The sequence below is a fragment of the Penicillium expansum genome, assembly GCF_000769745.1.
Source record: "Penicillium expansum strain MD-8 chromosome Unknown contig70, whole genome shotgun sequence".
Classification (NCBI taxonomy): Eukaryota; Fungi; Ascomycota; class Eurotiomycetes; order Eurotiales; family Aspergillaceae; genus Penicillium; species Penicillium expansum.
The window spans coordinates 303,422-325,184 of NW_015971495.1; the positions used below are offsets into that span (position 1 = coordinate 303,422).

General features: G+C 49.0%; 5 protein-coding genes across 5 annotated transcripts; 1 reads left to right on the top strand and 4 right to left on the bottom strand.

Moving 5' to 3' along the window:
• Nucleotides 1–4,226: 4,226 nt before the first annotated feature.
• Nucleotides 4,227–9,743, bottom strand: PEX2_027530 (ATP-grasp fold, subdomain 2; the record flags this gene model as incomplete). Its single annotated transcript, XM_016740028.1, has 13 exons — nt 4,227–4,313; nt 4,372–4,664; nt 4,726–4,757; nt 4,824–5,428; nt 5,480–5,690; nt 5,755–6,137; nt 6,209–6,352; nt 6,425–6,546; nt 6,620–6,717; nt 7,090–7,180; nt 7,258–9,201; nt 9,255–9,284; nt 9,338–9,743. 13 exons carry the CDS (start codon nt 9,741–9,743, stop codon nt 4,227–4,229), a joined length of 4,446 nt encoding a protein of 1,481 aa, XP_016593675.1.
• A 1,553-nt stretch (nt 9,744–11,296) lies between these two features.
• On the bottom strand, nt 11,297–12,301 carry PEX2_027540 (CAP domain-containing protein; the record flags this gene model as incomplete). The annotated part of the gene is made up of 2 exons (XM_016740029.1): nt 11,297–11,639; nt 11,691–12,301. The coding sequence occupies 2 exons, from the start codon at nt 12,299–12,301 to the stop codon at nt 11,297–11,299; spliced, it is 954 nt and encodes a 317-aa protein (XP_016593676.1).
• Nucleotides 12,302–13,932: 1,631 nt separating this feature from the next.
• Nucleotides 13,933–16,457, bottom strand: PEX2_027550 (thioredoxin domain-containing protein; the record flags this gene model as incomplete). Its single annotated transcript, XM_016740030.1, has 4 exons — nt 13,933–14,573; nt 14,630–16,141; nt 16,192–16,309; nt 16,362–16,457. 4 exons carry the CDS (start codon nt 16,455–16,457, stop codon nt 13,933–13,935), a joined length of 2,367 nt encoding a protein of 788 aa, XP_016593677.1.
• A 476-nt stretch (nt 16,458–16,933) lies between these two features.
• Nucleotides 16,934–18,216, bottom strand: PEX2_027560 (WD40 repeat domain-containing protein; the record flags this gene model as incomplete). The annotated part of the gene is made up of 4 exons (XM_016740031.1): nt 16,934–17,191; nt 17,247–17,894; nt 17,950–18,115; nt 18,176–18,216. 4 exons carry the CDS (start codon nt 18,214–18,216, stop codon nt 16,934–16,936), a joined length of 1,113 nt encoding a protein of 370 aa, XP_016593678.1.
• A 273-nt stretch (nt 18,217–18,489) lies between these two features.
• On the top strand, nt 18,490–20,490 carry PEX2_027570 (uncharacterized protein; the record flags this gene model as incomplete). Its single annotated transcript, XM_016740032.1, has 4 exons — nt 18,490–18,512; nt 18,565–18,600; nt 18,652–18,898; nt 19,129–20,490. The coding sequence occupies 4 exons, from the start codon at nt 18,490–18,492 to the stop codon at nt 20,488–20,490; spliced, it is 1,668 nt and encodes a 555-aa protein (XP_016593679.1).
• Between the last annotated feature and the right edge of the window lie 1,273 nt (nt 20,491–21,763).

A 21,763-nucleotide genomic window follows, 5' to 3' on the forward strand; every position in this document is an offset into this window, starting at 1 on the left:
CATTGAAAGGATTTGAGTATACCGAAGCTGATAGGAATCGTGAAGGTTTTATCCCTCCGGGTACTGTCTTACGAGCTTATGGTAATGTTTGAAAACATCAGCATTTCTGCAATATACTACATTGCTGCCGCATCCCACGTTGCCCATAACGTACAGTGTAGTGAGCAGTTTCTACTGCAGATTGCCATGTACATGCAGTTCCGAGAGTAGGCCTGTTTTGAACAACCGAAAACGGTCTGCCCCAAGGGATGCTCAAAATTAGGAATAGAATCGATGCAACTTAAGGTCATATATTTGGCAGTGTATGACTCGTGTTGTTACTTATCTAGACAATGCAAGCGCTACAAGCAAATATCTTGACCTACGGGCATCTTAACTCGCATACTACCGCCCATGACTGGTTCTTAACTTATTGAACTTATCGGTCTAGCGGACTGGGAGTGGACGACCCCGGCATTCCACATAATTCCCAATACTGATAGCGGAGGCGAAATCCCTTTAGAGAGGGAATTACACGAGGGAATCTCAGAAGAGCTATGCAACATAACCCTGGAGGGTAAATATTTAAGGGAGAATAGGACCAGTCAACAAATCCGGTAATGATCATCGAACACCTACTCATCAATTTCAAACGCAGCTATGTTTACTGGGCCGCACCTGGAATGTTTCTTTCAACATACTTTGGACCCACCAATCCCGAAGCGTGCCGTACCGCTAGCGTGTAACCTGGCACCAGTTGCCATAAACGGTAGGGGTCCAACGATTTGTCTTAGTCCAAGGTAATGATTTATTGATCGGTCGAAATGGTGACGTAGATACTGGACTCGTTCAATGTTATTAAAAGTACTATGAATTTCAGATGGATCGTTACACGACAGGGAGAGAATGCTTTATGTTCCATGCTGGAAGTTGAAGCAAGACTTTGCATTCGGTAGTAGTATGCAACTGTGCCCGAAAACGTTTCTTGATCATATCCTCAGTCTTAAGGCACCTGAGTAAAAAGATAATTGAACCGAGTACCCAGAAAACCTCGTTTGAAATCACCCCGGCGCTACATACTGCAAATTGTGTGCCCTGGCCTTCCTCTCTGCGTATATGAATCGGCTATTCCTCGACATAACAAGATTCGCTCTCCGATCAGGCTCTTCTGCCTGTCACATTGTTTTTAATCACGCTTCGTTTGGCCTCTTCCGTCCCATACCCATGCCTCACTCCACGGTCATAGATCTTCCCGAGGCCGTAAAATATGCTGACTTAACAGCAATAACTACACTCAATGGTACATCTCCCAGGACTGGAAATTATTTGGGCAAGACTTTGCTCACCTTATTTGAACTATACTCGAGATATTGTTCCTCAATCCTTGCTGTTGGCGCATTCAACTTTTTTCTTGCTTAATGACCTTATATTCCTCCATTGACACAGCATAGCTGTCATTTAAACCCACAACTAAATGGTAAGTGGAATTCTCAAGGAGTGTAGACCAATCAGGGGGCACTGGTGTCCTTGACTAGGGAGAGTCAACAAAGACCATCCCAGCTATATGTCCTTGATCTTGCTTTTGACACTCCAAAATCGAAGCCTTTCGAATCGCAATGGATGCCAAATAGTATCTCTAGTTCAGGTTGGCGTTAGTTTGGCCGTAAAAAAATTGTTTCATCAAACAGTATTCCCCAGCTCAGCACAAAGGGATTGGACTAGTCCCGACCCTGGAATTTAGGCGTACAGCCGTAAGACTAACATGAAGATTTTGTTTGACAGCAAACGCCCTTTACACTAGACTATAAGAGAAAAGAAAATCATAATAAACATAGATATATATAATTTGGTCTTACCGCTGATCTCGGTTTCGGCTTTCTGTGTATATCGGCATACACCCAATGGCACTTGTGGCAGGGTTGACACACTTAACCCTTAAATCTGCTCATTTGAGGCTTTGATATAACAGAGGGCAGATTTAAAAGAAAGAAAAGGTTGTACACGGCAAATTAGATGCTCTGCAGATCTTGGCATATACTTGCAATTTTTTTCCATTGTATTAAAAGGGGCCTGGGTCGCGGGGTGAAGTTAAGTAGAATGATCTACTATACTTTGAGCTTTGACTAGAAAATGTTTAATAAAGCTCCCCCTACAAGCCTGCGACCATGGCTTTCATGCGAAAGCGATCTATCGTGGTCGAGAGCTCTGGGCAACATCGGCCTCTCAAAGAAATATAGTATGTAAGAATGACACATGTACATCTATATCTATATATATCTTTCTTTGATACAGGAATATGGGGAGAGTAAAGAAGCCAACTTTTCTTCGTGACTTTCATACAGAGTACCCCAGACCTTAATTATATTCCTCTATGCTGGAGCCATGGTTGAAATCCGCGCTGCAGCTAAATGCGCGGAGGTGACTCCGCAATGCCCAGTCGAGAACACTATCTACGGCTACGCACCTGATTTTGCGTTCAGCCTGGAATTTTGTTTAATATTCGGTGTTTGTTCCATGATACAGCTCTGCCAGATGATCAGATGGCGCCTATGGTCTTTTAGTGCTGCCGTGCTTCTCGGTTCTTCAACCGAGCTGATTTGTACGTCAAACTGTAACTCCCTGAGAATGATCCATTGACTGTCCCCAAAGGCACTGACAAAATAAATAGGCTATTTTGGTCGGATGTTGCTCAACGAAAACCCATATTCATCCGCCGGCTTTAAGACGCAGATTTGTACTTTGACAATAGCACCCGCCTTCTGGTCGGCAGCCATATACCTGACGTTGAAGCATGGAGTAGACGTTCTAGGGTAACAATACTCCATACTGAGGGCGAAGTGGTATCCCTACCTCTTTGTTACCTGCGATATTATTTCGTTGATTCTTCAAGGTGCTGGCGGTGGTCTTGCAGCGGCAGCTCAGACATCCAAAGCTAGTGACACGGGCAGCAATGTCATGTTAGCCGGGATTGTTTGGCAAGTTGTCACCTTGACGGTATTTGGAGTGATGTCGGGCCACTTTCTTCTTCATATAAAGAATGCCCCGAACGATGTATTGACGGTTGAGGCCCGAAAAGTTTGGAATAGTCGCAATTTCTGGGTATTTTTTTGGGGTACCTTTGTGGCATTTATGACAACTTATATCCGTTGCGTATATCGGTAAGCTATTGGCTAAATTATTTCGATATCTGCCAAGTACTGATATTGGAGTTTCCAGTATCGCGGAGATGGCTGGCGGATGGAAAAACCCCATAATGCAGGACGAACTTGATTTTACTATCCTTGAATCGATGTGAGTCAAAACTTGGCAAGGCAATTGTTATGCATGTGAAAGTGCTGATGGATCCTAGGATGTGTGCTGTCGCTGTGATAGCCCTATGTGTGACCCCTCCTGGGTACTTCTTCCCGCAAATGCGTGGAAATTACGCCGGATCAGTGAAGGATATGAAGAAAGTGAAGAGCCCTGTTTTGCTCCACCCAGAGCCACAACGCAAATATCACGGCCTCGTTTGATTCTGGCGAGGTCACATGGACTATCTTTTGCCCTAGTGATATTTGAGGAAATTTAATCGTTTATGTTTAAGAAGAGTTATCTAGAGATACCTTAACAAGTATATTTGGCTGCTTATACGGCTATGCCATGTCATTTTTAGTAGTCACTTTGGTATTGTTCTCATGTATATGAAGCAAACTGTATGAATAATCTTTCCATTTTATAACCAGGGATGTGGTATGGTGAATACTTATAGTAAAGAGCAAGATGATCCCATTAGAGCTAAGAAATAGTCACATGCTACTGGGTGGAATTATGAGTTATGGTCTCAATAACGTCACTGAAGCAAATTATAACAAGAGTCAAGGTCAAATGGTCTCTCCTGGGAGATCTAAATAATTCACATATAATAGCCGGCCCCTGCAGTAAAGATCCAGTGGAGCCAAAGCCAACTATGTTAGGCGGACTGTACATCAACACTGGTCATCATAGTGACGGTGTGACTCTCAGCCTGGGCAGTGGGAAGGTAATGAGTGAGTTGCTCTTACGACGGATGCATTCTATATTGGTTTCGGATATAGATCTAGATTTAGAGCTTTAGTGGAATGTGACTTTCATATAGCCCCTATAGACTCAATGTCGCCTGGCGAGCTATAAGTTTCATTAAATCGTTACATACGATTGAAACAGAGATCTATGCCGTTATGTTCTATCTAGTCTAACCACATATACACTTCGACTGTAGAGCAAAGCAACTATTGACCCTTAGCTAACGCGATGACTTTCTTTGCCGCCTCTTCAAATCCATCAAATGCATGCAAAGGGAGGCCACTCTCCGCAATCTACGAACATCCAAGTTAGAACTCAACAATGGTAGCGAATATTCAGATCAATGCTTACCATCTTCTGGCCCAGTTCCTCATTTGTACCTCGCAGTCGGACAACCACTGGAACCTTCATATTCAAATCTCGGAAAGCCAAGATAATGCCCTCAGCAATCATATCGCAGCGAGTCAGTCCGCCAAAAATATTGACAAAGACGGCTTTGACACGCGTGTCAGAGCAAATCACGCGAAATGACGCTTTGACAGTCTCCGAAGTAGCCTTGCCACCGGTGTCGAGGAAGTTCGCGCAGTGGCCGCCGTGGATAGTAAGAGCATCGACTGTGTTCATCGCCAGACCGGCTCCATTAACTGGGCGGGATTGTGAGCAAATGCCTTTTGTTTCTAACGAGGTGTAGAGAGGAATACATACCAAGCGTGCCAATGCTGCCTTCGCCTTCCAACCTATCAGATGTCAGCAGAGATACAGACAAAATCTCCGAAGTTATGGATGTCCTTGTTTGTACATACTTGACGTAAACAATCCCATCCTTTTCGGCTTCAACCTCCTCCGGGACCTCTTCGGATTTATTTCGAAGTTTATGAATATCTTCCTGTCGGCCCGAGCTGCGGAATGCAGCATCATCGAAACCAAAACGCGCAGCGTGGATCTCCAAAGTACCATCAGTGGAGATGCCAATACGCGTCTCTAGCGTAAAGGCCTCCTTTTCCTTGTAAATTTCCCAGAGAGCTTGTACAATGCCTGAAAGCTGCTCGTGGGAAGAGTCTGGGAGACTCAAATTCGAGGCAACAGCAGTGATGATAGAGCTATCTAACTTGGTTTGATTGTAGGGAAATGGAAATTTCTGCGACTGAGCTGGGTTAAATTCCGAAGTCGGCGAGGCAATGATGCATGGCGATAAAGCCATTCGATCGACTGTGATGGAAACGGAAATAGAACTATCAGAGCTGGCAGCCGTATCATCCACAAGGATCGACTTTTGCTTGAGGATGTCGAATGCCTGGAACTGCTTGATGTAAAGATTACGCTTATGTTCAGTTGTCGGTCTCGAAATTGGAGTGACTCGTCTCATAGTATGGAAGCCACGTTTTTGTGAGCTAGTCCCGGACATTGGCTGTGTGTATGTCAGTTTATATAATATCGGATTTTAAAAAAACACACTCACACTTGTACCGGGACGACTAGACTGGTTCGCGAACAAAGTCTTCATCCCTTCACCAAACTTCTCGGGATGGTTAACCATGACCGCCCCAGCACGTTCAAGTGCTCGATATTTAGTTTCCGCATCTGGTTCCCCAGGCGCAGCCCAGGCACCGGCATGTCCCATAATCCGACCAGGGGGTGCTTCCAAACCCCCAACAAGGGCCATAATAGGCCTATCCAATATTAGCATTGCACTCGAAAAACCCAGGGACCAAAAAGAAAGAGGCAATAACCTACTTAGGATCAACCGTCCTATTTCGATAACCCTTAATCCACTCAGCAGCATCCATTTCCGCCGTCCCCCCAATCTCACCAACCAGAATAATACCCCGAGTATCAGGATCATTCTCAAAAAGTGTGAGAGCATCAACAAAGTTCGTGCCAGCCAGCACATCGCCGCCCATACTAATACAAAGACTCTGACCAAGACCAGCGCGAGTCGTCGACGCCACAGTTTCATAGCTCAGTGTCCCAGATTTAGCCACGATACCGACATTACCCGGCGCGAAGCAAGGCAATGGCTGGAAGCCTATTCGGCATTTTCCAATGGCGGATATAATGCCTGGACAATTTGCACCTACCAGACGGGTTTTGGATTGTGTTTGGAGCATGGAATGGATCTGTAACACTGTTAAAACCGAAAATTCACTCTTTTCTAACACGATTAATATCAATCGCGAGTAAGTCATACCCGAAGGATGTCGTGGATCGGCACATGTTCTGCCACAGCTACGACGAGTGGAATTTCAGCTTCAATAGCCTCTTCGATGGCTTTGGCGGTCTGGTTTCCCGGCACATAGATTGCGGATGCATCGGGTTTTGCCCGTTTTTGGGCCTAGGTGCTCGTCAGTCAACTAGTCAAATTATATCCTCCCCAACGGGAGCACAATTAGTCTAATCCTCATACCGCTTTGACAGATGGGAAGACTGGTAGACCTAGATGTTCGCCTTCAACGCCGGGCTTGACACCTCCCACGATCTTAGTGCCCCATTCAAGAGACTCCTTGACATTGGCAGTCGCTTGTCTTCCTGCGGCGGAGATCAACATTCCGTGGCATTCCATTGCGGGGACATCTCAATTAAAACAAACAGGAGTAATTACCCGTAAATCCTTGGAATAATACTCTCGTGTGAGCGCCAATCTTGAGGTTTGGTAGAGTGTCCGCATAACTGGCGGTGCGGGGGGTGGATGTGAAGCGCCTTGTTAGTGGAGCCCGCAACTGGGGCGCTCGTTTTGGAAGGGTGTGCAAAGTCATAGTGTTTAGGGTGGAATACACATGCAGATTGGCACGGTGAATCGATAACTAAAATGAATTATGTACAATGTCGATTTCAAAATCCGATACGTCAAGAAGGCTATTGAGCTAAGTCGGCTAATCCGGTCTCGGTTCCCCACATTTTGCCGAGGATGCCCTATTTTATATTAGGAAATTAAGCATTTTGATCGGAATAAGACCGATATAGTAAATATAAATTCATACTTCATTTTCTGATTAAACTAACTAGATACTCTCTTCCGCTCCAACCATGCATGATCAATACTCATTAAGATGAAGCTTCTTCCCCACAAACCTCCTTCTAGCAGGCTTCTCGCCGCGTTGTTCCCGTTCCGCATTCAGGCCCTTGAGCGCATGAAGGAGCATACCAGCATCAAAGAAGCCATCTAGTAAGACAATAAGTTAGCAAAGCCGCGACCCAATAACCAGCAACCAAAGGCGCCAAAAAGAGTAAAGAACTTACATCCTCCCATCCCATCATCCTCCATAAAGCTACTATCAGCAGCCGAAGTAGGCGTATCAACACCCTGCGCACCCCCACCTCTGACAATTCGACCACGCCGATGCGACTCGGACTGCAAGCTCTCCGCAAGCGCCTCAGTCTCTCTCGCCCGACTAGTACGCGGACTCGTCGCCTTGCGATTCGTCGCACGCAACAACTTCCGAATCTCAAACAGATACGACTCAAGCGTGTGCATAAGCCGCGATGTCTGTCTGTGCTTGGAACTCGCGCAGATCGAGATTGAGTCGTCCTTAATAATATAGCCGATACCGAAGCCGTCGGCGGATGTGGGGCCGAAGCCAAAGTGTCGCAGACACGGGTTTCCGCAGTTCGAAGTCGACAGCACGGTGTTGTTGATCTTGTCCCAGCCGGCGTCGGCGAAGATCGCGGGCGTTGGCGTGGATGTTGTACGGTAGGCGCGTGCGCTGCTTCCCAGTGAGGAGAGGCCGTCGTCTGAAAGGGAGGAGGAAGAGAGTTTCGGTGATCCAGGACCCTGGCTTTGGGTTTGGGATTGCGTTTCGCCAGGGCTGGAGTACCCGCCCGTTGAGCTGGTGTCTGGGAAGAGGCCTTCGTCGAAGGAGCGCTGCCAGAGGCAGTAGAGGGCGTAGAGGTGGCGGTCTGGGCCTTGACCCTTTGAACATTCCTTGGTGGCGTCGGTGTGTTTTTTGCAGGCGACACGGAGGGCGTCGACCTTTTGTTCGGCGGCGTTCTCGCCCCAGAATGCTGTGACAAAGTCGATGCATTCGGTTGTTACGGTGCGCACGGCTTCTGTGCGTCCGTGTAGGAACATCTTTGTCATGGCTGGTTCGTAGGTGTTCTCTACTCGGCCGTAGAGGCCGTAGTAGGCGGCTTGGAAGGCCATTTGGATGAATGCATCCGGAGAGAAGCCCATTGAGGTTATAAAGTTCTTGCCAAAGCCTTCAAAGTCCAGAACTTGGAATTCGTGCTGGCAGAGCAAGTCGGAGAGGTGGGATTCGGCGAAGCGGAGCGCGATGTTAAGCTCGGGTGTCATGTCCCATTCTAGCTTGCGTGGTGTCGTGCTGACATTTCCGAAACTTTGTGGGTCGCGTTTCGCTGGGTCTGGGCTGCTAGTTGCCCATAGGCTTGGGGATTGGCCGTTGATGGTCCTCGCGAAGCGGAGGATGGTATCAGTGTACACGTCACTGGCAAACCGTAGCACCGTGTGGCCATCCACACCGGTGTGCTCGAAATTGATACCGGCACTGCCGTTCTCGCAGACGATGATTTGCAGCTTGTCATACCACCGGTTGGTGCAAGTTCCAACCTGGACACCCTTAACGACTTCGCTTGTACCACAAAGCATATTAGCACAAAGCTCGGATGTGGTGGACGGCTCTGTGCCGTCGAGACATAGGACAAAGAGCGCGGTATCGACAATGTTCAAACACTCCGCGTTGTTAGATCTAGAGTCTTTGGTCATGATATCGCGTAGCCCCGACCAAACCTTCCGATTCTCGGTGCTGAGTACACCCAGAGCACCCTTGGCAGCCTCATGAAGCGGAGTTTGAGCCGCATCCTCAATGATTACCTGCAGGTTAAGCGAGATATCCTTCTCAGTCATGATCAAATCGCTATTGTCATCTAAGACGTCAAACCAGTAGAACTGTCCCCGACACATAACAACCATGTGTTTAGCCGAGGGGTCCTGGCTAATGACACAGCCATTGTCGGTAGGTAGACGTGCTGTTCCGAAAAGCCGCGAGTACTGATACATGCAAAGAGGCGTTCCTCGCACTGCATCAGGAGGCAACTCCTCTCGACGCACAGCTCGAACGAATGCTAGTGCTGAAACCGCCAGTGACGCAGCTCGAGTCACCTGGTGATTTCTGGCGGGAGTTGGGTCGTCCTCCAAAAGGAAAAATGGATTGAGGTTCAAAACGACAGCTGGCGAATGTGAGATGGGCGCAAGAAAAGACCGAACAGGAAATCCAACTTACGATTATCGAAATTCAAATAAGAATCATACCCTAGCAATGATCAGCTGACCTCCCACCTAAATCTTGATTCCAAATAGACTTACAAAATTGCTCAATATAGCTCGTCTTTGAACCAGCATAAGTCTTAAGCCGTTCTTGCAGAAGAGGACCATCATTCTTTAAAAAGTCTCGAACAGCGGCCTTGGTCTCTTCATGATCACGCGGGCTCTGCAAGCCCTGCAAAGTATTTATGTATCTGCGACAAGTATCCTCGAGATCGGGAATAGGAAGCTTAGGCAGCGAATCCTGGTTTGCAAAAGTCAAGCCCTGGCTCTTAGGCGTGTGGAGCTCAGCGACCTCAGAGGAAGGCCGTTCAGTAGAGACATTTGGTCTCATGACCGTGTGCCCTTGAGGGTCGGACCCATACTTTTTGCTTGTGTCGGCATCCATGGAATCGCCGAGTGGTTTGGGGGCTGTGAAGAATTGGACTGCCATTGAGGAGTAAGACATGATGTTAGATGTGTTCGGCGTCTCGAGACAAGATAAAAATCAAGCGTAGCAACTAGCGAGAACGGTGGGAATAGATAGAAGGCGTAAGGCTGTGCGGTAGAAGTAGTGGCAGTCTTGGAGGCAGTATGATGGCATTGAGACTATGTCATGTGCAGATGCAGATAGATGGGTAAGAGACAGGGGGAATGAAAAGAAAATATGCGGGGATAGATGAAAGTCACAAAATAAAGATCATGCAGCGACAACAGAGAAATTTGGGTGGAGCGAGACAGGAAGAGAGCATGGTAATTCTATATAGGCATGGGGGTTATAGAGTGATCTGGGCGGTTGTGGACCCGGCTCGGGCCTAAGGGGAAATGGAAAAGGACCATAGACGAATGGTGAACTTACAGAGCACTGCGCAATGGTGCAAATGATATGGAAACCCGAGGTGCAGGTTGGTGTGACCGGGTGATACGGTGGAAGAACGGAATGATAGCGCCGGAGAAACGGATGAGTTTCGCTGTGCCGTTTGTCAGATGTCAAATTATTGCCAAGAAAAGAACCCCCGTGGACAAGTGGTTCATGGTGTCTACAAGGTCCCTGGTGATATTATAGGAGGCTCTGCGAGTTTGCAATATGTAGACATCACACCTTGGGCTATTTCCATGGAGGATGGCGATGAAATGGCTTTGTCTCGGGAGGGTATGCCCCTCACCCCGTGGGGGGTAATTAAAAGGGAAATGATAGGGTGGAATACCGGATAAACCAGGCTAAGAACTTACTTCCAAGGCTAATGTCAATCACTGGACCCTGCACGTTGCCGCAGGTATCTTGGCTTGGGGTAAAATTGTACAAAGAAAGCTTGTAACCCGTTGAGCTTGAGAGATTAAGGTCGACTAGCTCTTTAATAAAGATAGAAAGAATCCTCTCGGGATGGAGGGAGTATTTTACCGTGTACCCGATACAGAAGTTCCTGAAAATTGAAGTATATCGGGATAGGCTCTCACTTCACGTTCCAATGACGTTTCGGGCGAAGGGACCGGTCATGCGGGGGGAGCTCCAGGTCACGTGAGCACAGCGTCATAGAGCTAAGAACATATAAGCATTTAACTACAACTAGTTCTACAATAGAAAATCCTACGATTTCGTGGAGGATGTTGAGAAGACTTCATGATACGCTGGGTTGTACACGGTACATCACGCTCGCAAAAGAAAAGAAAAATGACGCCAGAGATTTTGTTATCCACAGGATGAGCCGCAACACAGGAGTGGCGGAAGACAAGGAGTCAAATGAATATTCACAATAGAATAATAATATCTGCATTGCCATAGGTCCTCCAAAGGAGGAGGACGGGGCACGCTTGCATACATACAGTATGGGTCACCAATCTAGGCGGGACATGCAAATGACGAAGAAGGTAAAAGACAAGAAGACAAATCCAGATGGCGCAAATCGAATGGGGAAGACATGTTGTTTGGAAGAACAAGATCAATGAATTTAGATCACCCCACACAAGAAGAATATCAGATGCGGCATTCTCAAATCAACAGCTCCATATATCCCGAGACGTTTATGAGCTGGGCTTCAAGACGTTGTCGGCATACTCGCCGGCGTAGTTACCGGGGGTGCCATAGTTACAGACAGTGAAGGGGGCGGGGCCACCAACATTGCCCAAGTCAGAGCAGCTAACAGTGGCACAACCGACTTCCGTGGTGGCCTTCCAGACAATCTGAGTGAAGTGGCCCCATTTTTCGAAGTTGGACATATCAGGGTTGGCCTCGCCGTAGAGGTTGGCGAAGTAGGGCGCCTCATCGGTGTACATCATCTCGCCGATGACCTGCTCGCCGACCAGGGCTGCCTCGACACCGTATGCGATGTTCTGACCGTAGTCTCCACTAGCGGACGTGATGGAGCTAGTGAACGTTAGTATGATTGTTTCTCAAGCACACCGAAGGAATACTTACGTGTCGTGAGCGTACGTGCAACGCGCGGCGAGGGTCTGGGCAGCTCCCGCGAGGTCCTCAGACCAGGTCAAGCCGCTCGCAGAGTGCTCGCTACGGTGAATGTTGTGGTAGTACAGGATAGTCTCCTGGTAGGAGCTGCCAGCGGTGGCAGCAGCAGTGGCAGCAGCAGTGGCAGCGGCGGTGGTCGAAGTTGCCGAAGAGGTAGCGACGGAGGTAACCGCGGGGGCGACAGAGGTGGTCACGGCCTTGATTTCGACCTCAGTGGTCGAAGATGAGGAGGTGGAAAATGTGGTCGCGCTACTGGGTTCAGCAGACTCAACCACGGCGGCAGCGGTAGTGGGAGCGGCAGCGGTAGTAGAAACCGCAGCAGGGGCGGACTCGACCTCAGCGGGGATCTTCTTAGAAACCTCGACCGTGGGAAGGGCAGCAGCAGTGGTGGGCTTGGTGTGGTCCTGCTTGACCGAAACAGCGGCGCTGGGGGTGTTGGTGGGCCACTGGGTCACAGTCTCGGTGACGGTGGTGGTAGTCCACTCGGTCACATAAACTTCCTTCTCAATAACCCTGGCACAAGTACCGACCGCCAAGGCGGCAAAGATGACAGCAGAACGCATTTTGAATTGAAGACAAAGAAACTCCTCCAGGAAGTTTGTGTGAAGAAAGTTGGGATTGGGTCAAGCAGATCGACTGCGTTGACAAAGGAATGTATATGGTAGGGATAAATGAGTGGCAGGCCTAAAAACACCTTCTTCCTTCAAGGAGTGGAAAGAAAGAAAGATAAGATGCAGGCTGAAAGGATTGGAGAGGACAGAGAAGAAGAGAAGAAGAATCGAAGAAGCGAAGAAGAGTGGTAGATAATGTAGAAAGGGGAGATGAGGAGGTGGGGGGGACCGTGCGGAATAGGCAATTAATTTTTAAAATGAGGCCCCAAATGAATGGAGTAGGTGAAATTGTGAAGATGGTATTATTTTATAAATTATTATACTGGGGAAAAGAAAAAAAAAAAAAAGAAAGTTCAATGGCTCTCTATCGTATACTTATTCTCTTTTCTGGGGATCTCCAACCTCTCGAGATTTGGACATACCTCAATGTGGCACATTCTTTAGTACATTCCAAGTCCTAGATACCATTTCACACAGATATGAGGCTGGTGATTAGGACGTTAAGCAAATATTCTCCGAGATTTTACGAATTAATTTCCTTTAAAGCATTAAGGATATGGATATATTAAAAATTAAAATTAAGAATATGATGTCCCGGGGTGTGTCCCTTGTATTGTCTGGACCGCCTTCTACAAGTCCATATTATGGAGTACGTAGTACGTACGCTAATCAAAAAGAGATAAAGGAAATAAAATAATTAAAAGTACCGTGGGTTTCTAAAGGAAAATCTCCAAAGTAGTATGGCGGAGTACTGTCGTGAACAATAAGAGCAATCGAGATCTCGTATGATCGAAGCCAAGAGACTGTCAACATTGGAAACCCCTGGACCTTGACCAGAAACGGTTTCAAACCGTCCACCCGTAGCTTTAACAACCAATCACAACATCCCACGGGAAAACAAAACCTCTCCACTTGAACCTCCGCTTATCCCGCTAAGAAACTTGGCTTGGAGGCCGATTCGGTAGTCTGCGCGGGCGGATCTGAAATAAATTAAATCAATCACCTTCGTTTCAGCCACTCATTTAAGGGAACAGTATTCTCCGGAATACCCGAAATAAAAATGAGGATACCTCGTTTTGGGGCTTCTCTTCTATGTTGTATTGAGTTTTAGGCAGCCTTCCGATATTAGTCTGATGATTGAACTCCGTATGGATCGTCCTAATCGTCCTGATAGTGGAAGATCAAAGTAACATCAGGGCTGAGACAGCCAATCAGAACGACATTCCCGTTGGCACACCTCACATCCACGGGTCATTGTGGGACAGGGCGCTTATACATTGTAGCAAGGGGAAATTCCAAAACATCATATTATCCTACCTGTACGATCGCATCTGCTGTACAAGTAAGCGTACGCAGTACTCCGTACTCTGTAGATACTATTCTTCAACATGCACCTCCACCTTTCCGGCATTTAAGCCCAGGGTCCACAGTCTAGACGGCAGGAGATCCGCTCTGAAATAACGTAAAGTGCCCAGATGTGTACGGAGTAATACCCAACCAAACGTCCAAGAACGCCACAGCCACACAAAACACTCTCGATGTGAGAATCGAAAAACGTAACAAAAAAAGAAAACTCATAGCGCCTAGAGATCAAGGTTTTGGCATCGCCCAGCCTCACAAACCATCAAGTAGTTCTTAGCCGGCTCAGAGGCCTTTAAATTTTGAAAGAGTGCATTTCGGGATTTGAGCCAGAAGGACTGATTTCCCACAAAGTCTTTCAAATGTGAGGGGCGAATGTCGACAATCGATGTGGCCACGATAGACGAGGACACGGCCACGCTGGCTTCGGCCCGGACCCGTTGCCGAATTACGTCGAGTGCTGACACAGGCTCATCATTCCGACTGAGGAGGGTGTCGCCACGTGGATTACGGATCGAAGAGATATCAGCGGTGGAGAATACACCCGTCACCGTGCGAGTGCCAATCTGGAGGCCCACGATCACGTCCAGCATTCCTACGAACAGGAAGGGGTGCTGGATGATCTCCACCGCGAAAGTGTTGCACGTCTGCCGGGCCAAAGTCCGGTAACTCTCATCCTCGAGCAGAGCGGATAGGCGTAGTAGATTACGCGCAATGACTCCGTTTACCGAAGGTGTTGCTGACTCGGTGCCGGTCTTCAGACGGAGGAGCGGTCCAGGCATGCCAGGGGTGGGGACGGAAGGTGTGCTGTAGTATCCAGTGGCTGTAGAGCCACTTTGAGCCAAGAAGTATTCATTGAGGTACTCTAGAATCATCAGGTTAGCCATTAGATCCCGTTCAAATCAAAGGGGCCTTTCTCACTTTGCAGTCGCTCGGCAAATTGAAGATAGCTGTCGTCGTAAGTAGCGTCATACATGTCGAGCAGCCCGCTAGCCAGGTATGCGTAGTCGTCGGCGAAACCCGGGGTGTCTCCACGGTTTCCATCGCGGAAAATGCGCCATAGCTGCCCCGTGGATTTGTCGAAAAGCTTGTCCTTAATGAAGCTAATTGCCCGTGCTGCCGCTTCGCGACAGTGCACAGCCTTAGAGCTCTCGATCTCCTCGAACAGAACACTACACTTAGCAAGCGCACCGATCGCCAATCCATTCCAGGCAACGATAACTTTGTCATCCAGGTCTGGCCGCCCACGGGTTCGTTCGCGGTAATCGTGCAACTTCTGCTTTGACGACTTGATGATCTTAACCACTTCCTCCTCGCTAAGACCGAATTCTTTAGCGAGTTTGCTCGGCGTGGCACGGATGGACAACACGTTTTGGTTCATGAACTCATCATGCGGGTCGTACTCAGGTGGAACGTTGCCGTCAGGGAGAACACCCCAGTGTTTGGCGCAAACGGGAGCATCCCGCGGCCCGAGGACTGAAGTGAGTTCCTTCAGCGACCAGACATAAAACGCACCCTCCCGCTTCTCGGTGTCATTGGGATGAGGGTAACTGTCGGCATCTTCCGAGGAAAAGAATCCTCCGGTGGGTGACTGTATCGGGGCGCTCGTCAAGTAGGCAGCTAGATCATATACAGCGCCGAGAAGTTCGGGGTCATGAGTGAGCCGGAAAGCGTCCACGTATACATCCAATAGCTGTGCCTGGTCATAAAGCATCTTCTCGAAATGGGGGAGACCCCAATCCGTTGTCACACTATACCGTGCGAATCCGTGGCCGATGTGGTCCCGAATGCCGCCACGGGCCATGTTCACTAGTGTCGTGACGGCCATCGCGGTTGCTTGTTCACACTCATCATGCCCTACAACATCCTTAACCTGGGTTGGGTAGGCGCCGAGCCGGAGTAGGAAGCTGAGGTTTGACGGTGTAGGAAATTTGGGTGCGCGGCCAAACCCGCCATTGACCGAGTCGTATCGAGATGCAAAATGCTGATACGCTTCTTCTAGAAGCTCAATATCCATTTCTTCGTCATTATCATTATCGCGATCACCTTGCTGCGAGTGCGTCCCTTCCTCGGCAAACTCTCTCAATTGTTTGGTGATTTCTTTGGCGCTGTCAAGACAGCGCTGCTGTTGTGTCTGCCAGACATCTCTCAATTTCTCTAAAATCTCCACGAATCCGATTGCTTCGGGGCCCGTAAATGTGTTTGAATTTGGGCCTTGCCAGTAAGTGCCACCAAACACAGGCTCGAGGTCAGGAGTCAAAAACACATTCAAGGGCCAACCACCAGAACCCGTTGTGGCCTGGACATAATTCATGTAGACGTCGTCGATGTCCGGTCGCTCTTCGCGGTCAACCTTGATCGGGACGAAGGACTCATTCAGAATTGAGGCCACCTCTGATGACATAAACGATTCTTTTTCCATGACATGGCACCCTAGACAAGATTAGAATCCCAGTACCACCAGAGGGGTAGTTGTAACCTACAATGGCATGCGGAGTAACCGATACTGAGAAAGATTAAACGATTGTGCTTTTTGGCAAGCTCCATAGCTTCTGCATCCCATACTTGCCATGCTACCGGGTTGTTCCTATGTGCCCGGACCTATTGCTGCGTGAGCGTGTCGCAATTTCTCCTGAGGGAAGACATCTCTCACATAAGGGGACTTGCTTTGCTGCAAGCGATTGACCATTTTAGGGCCTGTTACAGGTACGTCATGGCGTGGATGTGAGTGGTTGATCGAGGCGGCCATTGTGGCTGAGTTTTCAATGCTTTTGCTGGTCGGAGACTAGACGTCCGTCAGTCCGAGGCCCAAGAGGGGTTACTAATGTGTTCTAACAGCACAGTACCTAGGGACCAAAGTCTAGAAGCTACCCCACGTGTGATCGAGTCCTGGGCTTGTGGCACAAATAATATTTCGTAACTGGGAGGGGGGAAGGGGGGGACAGACGGGCCGGGTTGGAGGTTGGAGCGTGTCTTGAAGAATAAAGTCGTGTGCGGGCCAGCGCCATTTAGGCGGGGGAATCGAGGCGAAGGTCGAGGTCGCGGGAGATCGGCCCTGTGCGTCATGACTGCATCAGGAATGTCACGTGATCCATACTGTACGGTTGCAGGTGCACTTTGTAGTTGTAGACAGTTCTGTATAGTCTACATTGTATGGTATTTGGTGCAGTTACATGTCTCTCCTATGTATATACATGCTCAAAACACAATTGGGTATCACATCATCTAATCGTCTCCCATTAGCTCTGCCAACTCTGCCTCTTCCTCCGCCGTTAACATTGATTCGGCTGGCTTTTTCTCCTCCTCCTTTTCCTCTTCTGCGGGTTTCATCGCAAGCTCCACTGCCTGTTGAAGCTCATCGGGTCGAAGGGACCATTGACGAATGGTCGCATCAATTCCTACGCTGACTATGGTTGACCCTACAAGCACAAGCCCAGTGACCTCTTCGAAGTGGCCAGAGAAAGTATGATGGAGAGCGCCAGTCTATCGTAATTAGCATAAACACCATAGAAAGACCGAAAAATAAAGAATCCCTTACCGATCGGTTCCACACTCTGACTTCCTCATCCCGACAGGCAGTCACAACCCAGCCTCCCGTTTCATAAACGACAACATCACGGACAAAGTCAGGATGCTCTAGAGTCAGATTGGCCTTCCATCCGTCTTGTCGAACCAAGCATTTGGCAGTCTTATCAGCCGAAGCAGTCCAAAGGTCACCGTCATTATCGAAAAAAAGCTTGTAGACACTGGTGTCATGTGGAAGGAGAGGGTCAGTAGTACTACCCCCACCGAAGATACTGAATTGGCGAATCTCCCGGTCACTTCCCGCGCTAAATACGATCGGTTGCGTGCTCTCTGATTCCGGGTCAAGGGCGAGATCCTGGATGCCGCGAGCGTGGCCCTTGAAGGTCTCCAACCTCTCACCACTTGCGATATTGAACACCAAGACTTGTGCGTCGGCACCACCGGAGATAAGCAGGTCATCTCCAAGCAGCCTTGCACTGGTGACTGATCGAACAAAGTCGGCATGGCCTTCATACTTCTGGCGTGGCTGGCCTGTGGTGGTATCCCAGCTCCAGATAGCTTTGTCCCAGCACCCGGCAAATAGAAGCTTGCCATCGGGACTCAAACAAAGACTAGTCACGGGGGCCATAGGACCTGTAAACGCCCTAGCTGTTTCTCCTGTCTGTAGAATTTAAGGATTTGAATTTGAGACGGTTTGAGACTACGGGTGCACTTACGGCAAGGATGATCCTTCTCACAGTGCCATTACTTTGCGCAACATAAATCGATCCAGTATTCCAGGGGTCTGGATGAGCTGCTAGGATCTTGCCCTGCAGTCGAATAGGGTTTCCATTGGTGTTCTGGGACTTGGCATCTTTCCGCTCCTGGTCATCCAAAGATGCGCTGTGAGAGATGTCAATCAACACTTTTCCATTCAAAGATCAAAGAATTGCGTTGACTCACGATGTCTGAAAAAAATGATCTCGGTTCGAAGATGTCGTCATCGTGTCTCAAGTCTCTAAAGAATCAAGTCAAACGTAAAAGCTGCTCTCATTTTTCCCCATCAACTTCTCCCCCGCCAACTCCAAAACTGCTATCCGAGCTCACGTCGTCCACCGTAGCCCGCATCCTCCACAAAACCACAGAATTTGCGTTTCCTCTCCCTTCCTTTCTCTTCCCAACCTCCTATCTCGTCTCTTTAAACCTCTGCGTTTTCCTATTCTTCCCCTCCGTATCCCCTCATTTGTTTACCCCGCGCGATATTGCGCACAGCTGCCATGGAGATGAATCACCTCATAGGGTCAGTCTGAACCTGTTCGGAGCCAAAGTGGCTGGGAGTTAACATCTAGCAGTCAGCGTTTCAACCTGATCTCGAAAAGTGACATTCGGTGAGTTTATCAGACTCTCAATTACCTCGTCCACAATTAATTGTCTTTTAGCTATGTCGGTACTCTTCACGAAATCAACCCCGAAGCCTCCACGATAGCTCTTGAGAATGTCATGTCATTCGGCTCAGAAGGGCGCCGTGGCAACCCCGCTGAGGAAGTGCCCCCCTCCACCAGTGTCTACGAGTACATCGTCTTTCGAGGAAGTGATGTGAAGGACATTAGCATTGCTGGGGAGGACCAAAAGGACCCCGCGCCGCAAGAAGCACCTCGGGTACCAGATGACCCTGCCATTCTCGGGGTAAGTCACCACAGCTCTTTCCTCGATCCACCACGTCATCCCACACAAAACCACCATTGTTTCGGCAAATTGATCAAGTGACGAAAAATTCTCGGATGTAAACTCACAGACCTGTTCTGAATGCGCAAAACCGTGTAGAGATTTCCGTTGCCTTCCTTCTGATGATCAATTCCCCACCTTGGACATGTTTTCTGTATCATTTGTATACAGTGTGCTGACTAGTCCAATAGGGTGCTCAACGGCCAGTTCCTCCCCAGGGACCTGACTCGGGACCTACTCCACAGAATCTTCCTCAGGGCCCTCCACAGGGCCCTCCCCAGCTTCCCCAGGGAGCTGGCCCAACTCCTCCTGGTTACCCCCCGCAGCACCAATTCCAGCAAGGGTACTACCCTCCTTACGGACAGCGATTTGGACCACCTCCTCCATTCCCTCCCGGTCCTGGTTTCCCGCCGTACGGTGCTCCGCCCGGATGGTATCCCCCTCCAGGCCATGGATTCCCCCCTGGTCCTGGTCAATTCCAACCGCCGATGCCTATTGGCCCCGGCCAGCAGCCTGGTCCTCAGCAACCTGGATCTCAGCAGCCTGGATCTCAGCGCCCTGGACCTCCCGCTCCCGCTCCCGCACCTAAGCCCACCTCCGAACTCCCGGTTGAGAACAAGCTTCCCAACAAGTCCACCAGCCGAAACGCAACACCAGCCGAGCAGAACGCCCCCACTCCTCCAATCGAGTCTAAGCCTACAGTGGCTGAAGCCTTACAAGGTCCTGTCAGTTCTGCTCCTCTGACTGCTGCCCCTCAGAAGAATGGCCGAGTCATGCCAGCTATCCCGATCGCTGCTCCAAAGCCCGCTCCTCCAAACGCCCACGTTCCTACCGCCCCTCGGGGAAATAACCAGTCTATCACTGATGCCACTGCGGCTGCCACTGCTGCCGTTGCTGCCGCCATGGCCAAGTTGCCACAGCCTGGTGCTCAAAAGCAACCCGGACAGCCCGAAGGTGCCGTGGATGCGCTTACGCAGCAGATGAACCACATGCGCCCTTATGACAACACCCGTGCTCCCCGAGGCGGTCACCACCACCCTCGTGGTGGACGCGGCGGTGCTCGCCCTCAGCAGCAGCCCAAGAAAATCGAAGTCCCCCAATCGGATTACGATTTCCAAACCGCAAACGCCAAGTTCAACAAGCAGGATTTGGTGAAGGAGGCCATTGCCACTGGAGTTCCTGTAGCTGAAGCTGAGGCCCATGCAGCCGAAGAGGCGGAATCCATGGAATCCATGTCAAATGGCGGCGGCGCTTCGTCGAACCACGGCTACAACCGCGGTTCTTCCTTCTTTGACAATATCTCAAGTGAGGCTCGCGATCGTGAAGAAAACACCGGTCGTGTTGGTGGTCGTGAATGGCGCGGCGAGGAGGAAAAACGCAATATGGAAACCTTCGGACAGGGTAGCGTTGATGGCTACCGCCCCAACTACCGCGGTCGTGGCCGTGGCCGCGGCGGCTATGGTCGTGGTCGTGGTGGTTACAGTCGTGGCTACGGCCGTGGCCGCGGCGGCCGGGTCCCCTCGGAGTCCACTGGTGTGCCATCCCAGGGTTAATCGACATCTCTTTTTTTGATTACATGTCCTTCTAGCGATGATTGCTATCTTGTTTTCATATTTGGGGTGGCAAGACCTATGACCGAAACGAATAATCACACTTGAATCTTTTCTAGTCTCTTCGGCGCAATGGCAAACTGGGGCCGGGGGCATACTGGGTTGGCCATACGATACTTCCTGCGGCAGCAATTATGGGTGTTTCTTGTGTTTATTGTTATCTTTTTTTTTGTCACGCATACCCTTTCTGCAGCGTCTTCTGAAATTCCTGGATCCGGTGGATTCGTCCTTCATCATGTTTTCACTGCGCAGAAAGTGGCCAATGCACCATCATCTCTCGTGCTCGTCAGCATAGAGCAGATATCGTTATTTGTGTGTAAACCATCTGGGGAGGAAAATACCCCCAATGACCTAAATGAAAAAGGCAAAAAACGAGGCTGAATGGCCTTCGAATCTGTTTCTTCCCTTGTAGATCTATGTAAACACTGTATACGGCGTACAGCGTTGCAATTCGCTGTGCCCTGTTCATTCACCAGATCAAAGCCTCTGACCACAAAAAGCAGCTCAATCCTTTAGTCCCAACGGTCGAGAGGCTTTCTTTCGGACCTCTTCTCGAACTTATTACATCATATATTGTGCTATTACCTCGGACTTAACCCCTCAGTGGAGATACCGTTGAGATCGATCCGAGGCCCGTTCAAGATACCGCTGAGATAGGTCCGAGGTCCGTTCAAAGAGCAAAAACAAAGAACAAAGAACAAAGAACAGTACTCCGTAAACCTTCCGACAATCCCTGTGTCCAATGCCAATGCTCCTTAGTTCCACTATAGATTGGCCCCATGTGGAATACGTAGCTTTTAGTCTAGCGACTGTCTAGTCACTGTGCCACAAACGCCTTACAAATTAGGGGTCAAACTCTTATTCCCCGTTATAAATCTACAATTTCTCTTCTCCATGGTATCCCTTAGTATTTCCAGACTCTCTGCCATAGCAAGTCAGTTTGAAAATGTCAAAGTCCAGGTTCGAATACATGGTGAGACAGGTTATTTTACCCACAAAATCATGTGACAACTGGTACCGAGCATACCATACAAAAGTGCATAATACAGTTAGTCATCGATGTCCGCACAGATTGTTGAAATAGCGGGTTTTGTCATTTATGTTAGTTAGAGTTCTCAATATCAGTCATTTTGACCATATATTTTAATACGATAGATTTCTGTCAGTTATGAGCCCGGAATCGTTCCATTCGAATAGATCTATCTGCATATAGATC